The sequence below is a fragment of the Monodelphis domestica genome, chromosome 3 (genome assembly GCF_027887165.1).
Source record: "Monodelphis domestica isolate mMonDom1 chromosome 3, mMonDom1.pri, whole genome shotgun sequence".
Taxonomy (NCBI): domain Eukaryota; kingdom Metazoa; phylum Chordata; class Mammalia; order Didelphimorphia; family Didelphidae; genus Monodelphis; species Monodelphis domestica.
In genome coordinates, this window is record NC_077229.1 from 478,514,385 (window position 1) to 478,526,927 (window position 12,543).

At 38.0% G+C, this 12,543-nt stretch overlaps 1 protein-coding gene across 17 annotated transcripts in view; it reads left to right on the plus strand.

The window, feature by feature from the left end:
- Positions 1-12,543, plus strand: part of CAST (calpastatin) — a 161,282-nt gene that overhangs the window by 110,700 nt on the left and 38,039 nt on the right. For all 17 annotated transcript variants that reach the window (XM_007487240.2, XM_007487245.2, XM_007487246.2 and 14 more), the window contains 3 exons: positions 3,863-3,973; positions 9,353-9,454; positions 12,418-12,501. In XM_007487240.2, the coding sequence (XP_007487302.1) occupies positions 3,863-3,973; positions 9,353-9,454; positions 12,418-12,501 (297 nt within the window). The remainder of the gene's footprint in view (positions 1-3,862; positions 3,974-9,352; positions 9,455-12,417; positions 12,502-12,543) is intronic.

Here is a 12,543-nt window from a genome sequence, read left to right on the forward strand (position 1 = left end):
TGAAAAGTCAGACATGACTGAAAAACAACTGAATGAGCCTCCCCATATGAGTCTGATATGAACAATTTTTAATAAATTATAACATGTTTCATCCAGTATGTGTATTTGGGTGATTAGAACTGGTGAGTGGGGGCAGCTGGGTAGCTCAGTGGATTGAAAGCCAGGCTTACAGACCTAGCTCTATAGTCCTATCTACAGTCCTGGGTTCAAATATGATCTCAAACACTTCCTAGCAGTGTGTGACCCTGGACAAGTCACTCAACCCCATTGCCTAACCCTTCTACCACTCTTCTGCCTTAGAACCAATACACAGGATTGATTCTAAGATGGAAGGTAAGAAAACTGGTGGGTTTTTATATGTCTCGATTCATCAAAAAATCAAGATGATAAATAGAAAAGAAACAGGGTCTGGAGTTATAGAATGCAGGTCTAAATCTAGACTTTCCTATATAAAATGGCTCTTTCTGTATTCTGGGAAATGTCACTACAAAATTAGTAGATCATTAACTAGTCTGATTAAAAAAAGATGAAGGAAAATCAAATCATCAAAATTTAAAATGAACCAGTGTAACTGTAATAAATAGAAAAAGAATAAACAGATTTATCAGGACTGAGAACTGAAAAGAGATGAAGAATTACATAGAAAAACTTAAAGTACACAAATTAGCAGAATTTGAATTTTAAAAATTTAATAATTCCATTTAAGAAGATGAAAATTAACCCAGTATAGATGGATTCATAATTCTATCAAATAGGTAAATTATTATTAATATCAGTATTATACAAATTATTCTCAAAAATTGGTAAAGAAAAGTCTCTTAGATCCTCCATAGCTTAGTTTCCTTTATATGTAAATTGAAATTGAATTTAGATAATTTCTAAAATTTCTTCCAAATATAAATCATATGCAAACAGATAAGCTTTGCACATGAATAAGTACAGTTTATGTTAATTTCTTGTGTCTTTTTGATCACCTTTCAGGTAAAAATAAGACTGTTGAACTATTTCATCCTACCTTGCATTTTCGATGAATTATATTAATAATTCTTTCCCCAAAATATACTTTGGATATATTTTTAATATTCCTATATATGGACATATTATCTCCCCAATAAACTCTTTTGGGGAAGAAACTATTTCAAAGTTTTTCCCAGTGCCCACCAGAACAGACACATGATAGACATTTAATAACTGCCTGCTCACTGAGTCACATTTAGGGTGTTCCGAGAGAGCTCAAATTTTCCCCTAGGAAATTCTCACTGCTATGAAGCAGCAGATATGAAAATCCTCCCATGTAAGAGTTGGGAGGATCATTATAGGGGAGCAGTCTGTGAAGCAGTATCCCTCTTCTTTCCTAATCCTAAATCAGTTTGACTCAGGTGGCCATTGCAGCCCTGTGTAGCCCTTCTTCTTCTCTCAAAAAACAAGAACAGGAGCAGCTCAGTGGCTTGAGAGCCAGGCTTGGAGCTGGGAGTTACTGGGTTCAAATATGATCTCAGATACTTCTAGCTGTGTGACACCCTGGGCAAGGCACTTACTGCTCTTCTGCCTTGGGACCAATCTACAGTATTGATTCTGAGATGGAAGGTAATATTAAAAAAAAAAAACCCAGCAACAACAAAAAACATTGACTTCCTTCTCTTTCACAACCTGCTTTGTGCTTAGGGAGCATGACACACTAGTCACATGTGGTGGCAGGCAGCATGATGCTGGGGAGTCCTTTGTCAGGGTTCTCATACAACTTTCCATCATTTTACCTGAAAAAGAAAGTTCAAACCATTGTGGACAGGTTCTCTACCGCAACAAAACTGTTTGGCCTGACTATCAGCCTCAGCAAAACAGAGGTGCTGTTCCAACCTGTACCAGGGAGGCCAACGAACCAGCCATGCATTACAATCGACGGCACGCAGCTTTCTAACATCAACACTTTCAAGTACCTGGGCAGCACTATCGCCAATGACGGGTCCCTAGACCACGAGATTAATGCCAGGATCCAAAAGGCCAGCCAGGCACTCGGGCGGCTGCGTTGCAAAGTCCTCCAACACAGCAGTGTAAGCACTGCAACGAAGCTCAAAGTGTATAACGCAGTGGTCCTCAGCTCGCTCCTGTATGGTTGTGAGACATGGACACTATAACGGAAGCACATGAAGCAGTTGGAGCAATTCCACCAACGCTCCCTCCGGTCAATCATGAGGATCCGATGGCAGGACCGAATCACCAATCAAGAAGTCCTCGACAGAGCCAACTCCACCAGCATTGAAGTCATGGTCTTCAAAACCCAGCTACGATGGTCTGGACACATCATCCGCATGGACCCACAGCAAATACCAAGACAGGTATTCTATGGTGAACTGTCAGCTGGACTCAGAAAACAAGGTCGACCAAAGAAAAGATACAAGGATCAGCTCAAGTCAAACTTGAAGTGGGCTGGCATTACACCAAAGCAACTAGAACCTGCTGCCTTTGTCAGAAGCAGCTGGCGAACCCACATTAACCATGCTGCCACCACCTTTGAAGATGAATGACATCAACGTCTTGCCACTGCGCCTCAGTCTTTGGACTTCAAAGCCATATGAGGGTACACCGTAGATGAAAACGCACACTTGGGATGAGGCTGCCAAGAGAAAATGAGTTGGTCTTTCTAAATCACTCTGTGCCCCTTGAGAAGCTATTTGGGCAGGTTTTGATGGATTTTTCAGAAAACATTAAAACTGTGGCCCAGAGAAATGGTACTTGGCTCCTGTAAAGAGGGGCATGATAGGTAGTAAGCAATGATAACTTGGCATTTGTAGGTTGAAAAAATAAATGTATAGAAAATAATAAGTAATGAAAAATGTTTTCCGGCTTCCTAAGGGACAGGGAATATTATCAATTGTTATCAAAATGAAAACCATTATCTCTAATGTCCTTCTCATGTTTTTCCACATGTTACAGAATCACAGAATTTTTAGAGTTGGGAGGGAGGAGGGACCTTGCCGCCCATTTAGTCCAACTCTTATTCCAAAAGTAATCTTTATAGTCATTTTGCCATTGCTTGAAGACTTGAAAGAAGTCCTCCTGAGTCACCCCATACTACTTTGGGACAACTCTTATTTTCAGGGCGTTTTTCTTGGCATCCAGCCTCAAATAACTTTTTTTTTTTATCATTTCTCTCCATTGCTTTCTTGTTCTGCCTTTAGGAGCATGACAGCCCTTAAAAGAGTTAAAAATAGCTTTTGTAGTTGTTGTTCCTTCTTTTCAGTTGTGTCCAACTCTTCATGACCCCATTTGGAACAGTGAATTCTTCCCTTTTTCAGGCCCCATTTTCTAATCTTTCACCATCTTAGTTGCTTCCTCTGGATATTTTCTGGTTCAATTAATATCCTTCTTTAACTGTGGCCCCCAGAGATGAATCCAGGAATTATGTAGAGATGATCTCTGTCTTGTTCCTGGAAGCTATATTCTTCTTAATACAGCCCAATAACAAATTATCGTTTTCGTTGACTTGTTTGTTGTTACTGCCATATCACACTGCAGACTCATTTTGAGCATTTTTCACATCCATTGTTTGGTTCTGTGTCCATTGAAATATACCCTTCTTAATGCCCTCTTCAGTACTGCAACAGACACTTCACAAAAATAAGTTCATAGACTGAGAACTGGGAAGGTCATAAGACATCATCTCACCCAGCTCCCTCCTTTACATACAGATGAAGAAAGTGCAGCTAAAAGGAACAAGATTTACCTGAGGTCACAGATGAAGGAATAGATGAACCTAGAGAGTTTCCTCTGCTTACTAGCCCAATGTTTTTTTCCACCGAGCTACCATAATTTGTAAACATTTGCTTACAAATGAAAACCTTTTCTCTTGTTTTCTTTGTAGCATCATTATCCTCAATCCTCCAACAGAGGTTTAGAAGATCTAGGTAAACTACTTGCTGACCCAGTACCAGAGTCTTTGCCAACTACTCCTTCCCATATAGAAGTTATTAAGGTAAGTGCCTGTCACTGTTTCACAATCTTGCATTGTTTTGCTTGTTTGAAATCTGGTCTAAACTAAGGGAATCTAAATTTCCTTTATGCTGAGGTTTAAAAGTGAGCTAGTAATGTTTCAATTCCTAATTGGAAGAGTCCAATGAAAAGAAAATCAGAAATGTGTTGCCCTGTAATCAGTGACTGAGAAGCATATTTATAAATGTACATTTTAAACTTGGACACAGGCAGGGTTTTGGTTCAGAGAAGTGAACCCCAAGTAATACCCCTAAAAGGATCTTTGATATGTTTTGTTTTCCTTACTATTCTGCATCACTTCTTAACCTATTAATGTAAGGACCAATAGAAGACAATGGAAGGGAGAAAATGGGGGGAGTTTGGCATTTTAACTTTGGAGAGAGATGTTGACAGTTTTGTCACCTTCACTATATTATTATTTATGGGTGGGTCAGAACTATAAAGCACTTTCCATTTAGTTTCATTCTTGTTTGATTCTTACCACAGCCTTCAAAAGTCAATAATGTAAATAACAATCAGAATAATAAAGATAGATAAAATATATAGTGCTTGCTATGTGGCAGGAACTGTGCCAAGTGCTCTGTAATTATTGCCACATCTGATATTCATTGACAACCCTGGGAGGAACATGCTTTTATTATCTCCATTTTACAAATGAAGAAACTGAGGCAAAAAAGGCTAACTGACTTGTTGAGGGTCACACAGTGATTAAATATCTAAGGCCATATTTGATCTCAGGTCTTCCTTACTCCAAGCCTGGCTCTTTATCCACTGCGTCATCATAATTACTTAATAAATGTTTGCTGAATGAAATTGAATGGGAATCCTCATTTTATAGAAAAAGAAATTTAGGTTCAAAGAAGGTCATTTCTCTAAAGTCATGTAGCCAAAGTGGAAGAGCCAAGACCAAGTCAGGTCTTCTGATCCTAATCCAATGTCTTTTCCACTCTACCATGTTGCCTCATAACTATTTGGCATTTCAGTCACTGGGATTCTGTGTCTCTACAGTACAATAATAACGTTCATAACAGTGACCTTTAGACACCTTAGTAGATCTAAAAGTTCAGAAAAGGTTGAGTGTTTAGCCTGAGGTCACACAATTAGGAACTAGATAAGATCACCCAAGTCTTCTTGCTTCAAACTCCAGAAGTCCTCCAAAGTGGTACTTCTTTGCAAATTGATAATGTGTGTGTGTTGAGGTACCCATGTGCTGTAACTCCTTGTTTAGAATACTCGACTAGCCAAAATATTTAAAAAGAATGTTAGAACCAGAATGGACCACATAGATATATATCAGCATTATATAGTAAAAATGGGAAATGGTTAGCAGGTAAGAGACGAGTTCTTGTCCCAGCTTTGGCCATAACAGGATGGTAGAGCTTGAATAAATTTTTTATCTCCATACTTCTCTCAGCTTCTTCCTCTGCTGGATGAAGTCACTGGACTAATTGATCTTGAAAGGTCACCTACCAATTCTAACAGTTTACAGTTATGTGTATCTCCTTACTTGACAAATGGGGAAAATGTGATCCAAGCTGGAAAGCAACTTATCCTGAAGTAACTTAACATATAGCTTAATTATTTGGCAAAGTGTGAACTTGAAACCACATCTGATTCCCAAGATAGTGTTATGTTCACTATACTGTTTCCTTCTTGCTATTATGGATAAAAAAATGTTTACTCTAAAGTTTAATTCAATTAAAAGAAAATGCATTCTGAAAACCAGTAGTCATCCTGGGTGCCATATTGAGAAGTAGTTAAAGAAATGATGTTGGACCCTTATCACCAAAAATCTCATTGTCTTCCCAGAGGCCCCAGATCCCAAGATTTCTGTACTGTCAACCTGACTAAGCCAGATAGTAGGGAGAAGGAAATGCTATTTCTGGATTATTTCCTCTCTTTCAGTCTGATCTTTACCCAGTCTTTTAATGGCATGGGTACCAGTGTCACTCAACAAACCTAACGTTCCTTTTTCTAAAGGACATCCTTTGACCCTTTGGGAGATAATGAAAAACAGAAAATAGCATAAAAACACTGGTACAACTTAAACAAGAAAATCCAAGTGAATAATAGAAGCAATTTGAAAGAATAGATTATAAGGGGGAAAAAAGTCAATCACTGGATTGACTCTACTACTACACTAGATATACTCTACTACATAGACTGACTACAAGAATAGGCTTGGAAAATAAAACTTGATTCTAGTCTCACCATTAACCAAAATTTTAATATGTAAAATAAGGATGAGAATATTACTCCCACTCCTGTCTGTTTCACAAGTGAGTATGTGGATGACATGAGACAACAGACAGAAAAATATGTTTGAAAAGGTTGACATGAAGTAAGTGTTCTTGAAGTCTAAGGGATAAGAAAGGAAGCAGAATGAATTAGGGACAGGAAGTTACTTTTACCAGAGAAGTCTTCATGGCCCAAATGCCTTTTCAGGAAGCTTTATGAATCATTGAAAAGTAATCAAAAGCCTCTCCATTTGCTCTACTGAACTGTTACAACTGGTTCTCATGAGAGGAAAAAGTAGAATTTAGATTGCAAAGAAATGTCCCCTCAAATCATACATAGGAAGCATTTTAAAAATTGAATTTTGGAAGCCCTTTAAGGTTTTAACAACTCTTTTCTCACAAAAGTCCTGGCTTGTATTACTAAATTCATTTTTCAGAAGAGGATTCAGTAAGAGTCTAAGTTACTTGCCTACTGCTCTGAAGCCCAGGGTCCTCACACCATTTCATTACCCTTTGACCTTGGAGCCCCTTGTTCCTCTTGGGTTGGAGGTAGATCCTCCATCTAAGGAAGATGGACACTCCTTTCCTATCCTGCTGTATCCCAATGGTTTTTATCATGTCCAAATGACAGCTACCCTCTGCTCTCCCCCTTTTTTTCTTTTTATTTGCATTTCCAATGTGAGAAACAGCATGACCAAGAGGCATACTAGGTAGGACTTAATGTCAGTTCATTGTGACTTTTTGGTCACCTTCTAGGTAAAAATAAGTCTGTTGAACTATTTCTTCCTGTCATGCATTTTCTATTTCTTCCTTCCTTCCTTCCTTCCTTCCTTCCTTCCTTCCTTTCTTTCTGAAAAATTTATTTAATTAGTGAATTTAGAATATTTTTCCCCAGTTACAATTCATGTTATTTTCCTCCACTCCCCTCCCCCCACCCCCTTCCACAGCCGATGCGCAATTCCACTGGGTTTTACAATGCATTTTCTAATAATTATATTCATATTTACCTTCCCCCAAATCATCTTACACCTAGTCTATACAGTTATCCCTACCACATTGCAGGTGCAAGGCATCCCTTGGATCTGGAAAATACACATAAATTTTTGATCCCCTCTTTGTAACAGAGAAGAAATCTGAATTTTTCTTTTTCTTTTTTGGGATGTTTACAGTACATTATTGTAAAATTTGGGTTAACTATACATTTCTGAGTTTCTAAACTTTTTCTGTGTTGTCTTCTGAACTTTGCCTGTTTGGGGCAGTTTCTTCAAAATTCCCCCCAAAATTCCCATTTAATTTCTTATTATGACCCATGATGTATTGGAATCATGATGCCAAAGGTCACTATGTGCAGAAGGATAACTGGAGTTTGTATATTGTTATGTATGTAAGCATTATTTTGTGCAGTAAGCTCCTTTGGGGAAAAACTGTTTTAAGCTTTTGTCTTTCTATCTCCAGTGCCCACAAGAGAAGGTATATAATAGACACTTAATAACTGCCTGCTCATTGAGTTACATTTAAAGTCTTCTGGGAGAGAGCTCAAATGTTCTCCTAGAGAATCCTCTCTGCTGTGAAGCAGCAGATATAAAATCCTACCATGTAAAAGTTGGGAGGATCATTATAGGTGAGCAGTCAGTGAGGCAGCATCCCTCTCCTTTGCATAACCCTAAATCAGTTTGACTCAAGTGGCCTGGGCCCTTCTTTCTCTCTTTTACTTTCTTCTCTCAAAACATGCTTTCTGCCTAGAGAGCATGACATGTGAGTCACATGCTAGGCGGCAAGATGCTAGGAAGTACTTTGTCAGAGTTCTCATACAACTTTCCATCATTTCCCCTGAAAAAAATGTTTGTTTTCTTTTTAATCTGAAAGGTGAGTGGGTCAACAATGATGGATAGCTCACCACTGCTAGGCAGAGTTCCAGCAGCAGTTGGGATGAGGCTGCCAAGAGAAAATGAGCTGGTCTTTCTAAATCTCTCTGTGTACCTCAGGAAGCTATGCGGACACATGAGAGATTTTTTTCAGAAGACATTAAAACTGTGACCCAGAGAAATGGTACTTGGCTCTTGTAAAGAGGGGCAGGATAGCTAGTAAACAGTGGTTAACTTGGAATTTTCAGACTGAAAAAATGTTATAGAAAATTATCATTTTCTATATTATCATAGTAAGTAAAAATATTTTCCCCCTCCTAAGGGAAAAGAAATATCATTATCAACTATTACAACAGGCTAATGATGATCATTATCTCTAATGTTCTATTATGTTTTTCCACACATTATAGCATCACAGAATTTTAGAGTTGGGAGGGACCTCACTTCCCATTTAGTCCAATTCTTATTCTAAAAGTAATCTTTATACTCCTACTACAGAAATAGTTATCTTACCTCTGTTTGGAGACTTGAAAAGAGAAGGAATCCATACCTCCTGGGTCACCCCATTCTACTTTGGGACAATTCTTTTTTTTTTTTCAGGAAGTTTTTCTTGTCTTCCTGTCTTAAGTCACCTTTGTGTAATTTCTCTGCATGACTTTCTTGTTCTGCCCTGAAGAAAATGACAACCCTCAAGATAAGTGAGAACAGCTATTGTACTTGTTGTTCCATCTTTTCAATTGTGTGCAATTCTTCATGACCCTGTTTGGGCAACTAAGTCTTCTCTTTACCAGATCACATTTCTTTAACTCAATCTCCTATAGGATGAACTGTAGGCCCTTCATCATCTTAGTTGTTTCCTCTGGATATTCTCTGGTTGATTAAAATCCTTTTTAAACCATGGCCCCCCAAAATGAACCTAGGAATGGTCTGGTCAAGGTTGACTATGTTAGGATGATCACCATCCCCCTGTTCTACAAAACAGCACTGTAAGGGACATTTCACAGAAAATAAGATCATAAATTGAGAACTGGGAAGGTACTCGGAGATCATCTCACCCAACCCAACCACCTCACTTTACATACAGATGAAGAAACAGGTTAGGAGGAATGATAAGACTTTCTGAAGTCACAGATGTAATAATGGCAGAACCTGGAGAGGTTCCTCTGCTTTTTTTTCCCCATCATGCTACAATGATTTGTAAACACTTTCTTATACGTGAAAGACTGCTATGAATGACTTTTCCTCTTATTCTCAATATAGACACCATCTTCCAGTGATCCTATAGACTCTCTTAGTGAAACCCTTGGCCACCCAGAAGAGGAACCTTTGCAGACTATACCTCCCTCTGAAGAAGTTGATGAGGTATGTGTATGTCACTGACAACTTTGCATTGCTTTGTTTGTTTGAAGTCTTGTTTTTGCTTTCATTTAGGCTGGGATTACAAGTGAGCTGGTAATATTACCCTTCCCAATTGTGAGTGTTCAATGAAAAGAAAATTAGAAATGTGTTTGCCATGTAATAAGTGAATGAGAAGGATATTTATAAATCTATACCCTAAACTTGAAAATTTTAAGTAGACCCCAAGTCAGTATTTCACAAAGGATTTTTTTCAGTGTGTTTTACCTTCTTTGCTATTCCACATTTGATTCATCTTCATGAAATTTGTATTTGTGGCAGACTCTGATTATTTATCACTTTTTAACCTATTGATATGAGGAGTAATAGAGGATGATGGAGGGGAGAAGATTGTAGGGGTGTAGTCTGGCATTTTCACTATGGAGAGAGATGTTAACAGTTTTGCCACCTTGGCAATATTATTAATTCATGGATGGGTCATAACTTCAAATCCCTTTCCATTTAGGTTTATTCTTGCTTAGTTCTTAAAATAGCCTTGAAAAGTAAATAATATAAATAATAATCATATTAAAGATAGCTAGCATTTATATGGTTTTTACTGTATGACAGGAACTGTGTAAGCACTTTATAATCACTATCACATCTGTCCCTCATGATAACCCTGGGAGAAAAAGAACTATTAATATCTTTTTTTTTAAAATGAGGAAACTGAGACAGACAGGTTAAATGACTTGTTCAGAGTGTCTTAGGACATATTAGAATACAGGTCTCATCTGGCAGAGGAGAAAACCAAGACCCATAAAGATTAAATAACTTATTCAAGATTCAAGATTCAAGATTCAGGACAAGAAGCCAAATCCCTTAGCTGCTTCCCATTTGCTATTTTTTTCAACCTTCTTCATTTATTTAGAATATTTTTCCATGGTTACACAATTCATGATTTTTCCCACCCCTTCTTTCCTCCCTCCCTCCTGGAGCTCTAACAAGCAATTCCACTGCGTTATACATGTATCATTGTTGAAAACCTATTTCCATGTTATTCATATTTTCAACCCTAATCATCTCCCCATTGAACCACATGATTGATCATGTTTTTCTTCTGCTTTTCTGCTCCCACAGTTCTTTCTCTGGATGTGGATAGCATCTTTCTCATAAGTCCCTCAGAATTCCCCTGGATCATTGCATTGCTGCTAGTAGAAAAGTCCATTACATTTGATTGTACTACAGTGTATCAGTCTCTGTGTACATTGTTCTCCTGGTTCTGCTCCTTTCACTCTGCATCAGTTCCTGGAGGTCTTTTCAGTTCACATGGAATTCCGCCAGTTCATTATTTCTTTCAGCACAATAGTATTCCATTACCATCAAATACCACAATTTATTCAGCCATTCCTCAATTGAGGGACACCCCCTCATTTTCCAATTTTTTTTTGCTACCACAAAGAGTGCGGCTATAAATATTTTTGTACAAGTCTTTTTCCTTATCTCTTTGGGGTACAAACCCAGCAATGGTATGACTGGATCAAAGGGCAGACAGTCTTTTAAAGACCTTTGTGCATAGTTCAGTTGCCTTCCAGCATGGTTGGACCAATTCACAACTTCCCCAGCAGTGTATTAGTGTCCAAATTTTGCCACATCCCCTCCAACATTTATCACTTTCCTTTGCTGCCATATTGGCCAGTCTGCTAGGTGTGAGGTGGTACCTCAGAGTTGTTTTGATTTGCATTTCCCTAATCAGGACCATTTTCTATTTTCACTATGTAATGCTGTCTCTCGAAAGTCTATTCCAGTTCTACCATTCTCTTTGCACATTTTGATTGATCAGCTTTTCTAAAGGAGGAGTTATAACACATAAGCACCTGATCACACATGCATACATCCATATACACATACTATATAGATTACAAATTTGCAAAGAATGGACTTTAAGGCAGGAAGACCTGGATGATAATTCCTCATGTAGGAAACCTGATTAGCCTTTTCTGAATGTCAGCTCTACTAAGATATCCAAAGTCATTGTTGTGAACATATACTTGTAGATATGGAGAAGTTCCATTTGATAAATACCAAATAGCCACAAGGGGAAACATGGTTCAGTGAAAAGGACATTTGATTTAGGGTCAGAAGACCTGGCTTGGTCTTTGCTCTGCTACTTAGGGACTACATTACCTTGGGGTGTCTAAGACAATTTTCAAGCCCATCCCATGTCCCTCACACCTCATCAGTACCCTGTGTCCTGTAGACCTTCCTTCCTCTTGGGTTGGAAGTAGAGAGTTCCTACTAGATCCTCTATTTAAAAGGTATACATTTATTTCCCAATTAGCTGCCCTCCACTAGTCTTCATTATGCCCATATGCTATCTACTCTCTGATCTCCCCTTTTCAGTTTCTTTCTATGTAGCATTTCTGATGTGAAAAACAGCATTATTGGATTATGGAATGTGAAAGAGGAGTATTATTAGAAGCCTGGGAAAGTACATTGGAATCAGATTGTAATGCAAATGAGCAAAGTAATGACATGCTCAGCCATAACCTTTGGGAAAATCATTTTGGGAGTTGTGTAAGATGCTTATGGGAGAAGCCACTTGAGGTGGGGAGACCAATTACAGCTATTGAGTCTGACTGAGACGGGATAAGGAACTGCATTAGTGAAAAGAACAAAATAGATGCAAAAGTTGTTTAAAATCTTCTGAAAATACAATTAATGATAATGAAAGTAATGCTAATTTCTTTTTAAGACCAAAAAATGGGAAATCTTTGAAAAATTCTATACTTCTTTGGATTGTTTAATGTCTCCCACTTCTTGATGAATTTATCTTTCTCCTTTTATGTATTAATACAAAAATAGTCAAGGAGTATATATGGCTTCAATCATCAGATCTATATTGAGTGACTACTTTCTTTATGATTTTATTTATTAACTAGGCAAATGAGTACTGTTACTCATACAATTGTTTTCTACTCTTTCATTAGGCAAAAGCCAGGGAGGAAAGACTAAAGAAATGTGGTGAAGATGAGGATACACTCCCAGCAGACTACCAATTAAAGCCAGCAACGGTAATATCCTGAAATACCATCTACAATTAGATTCATACCCCC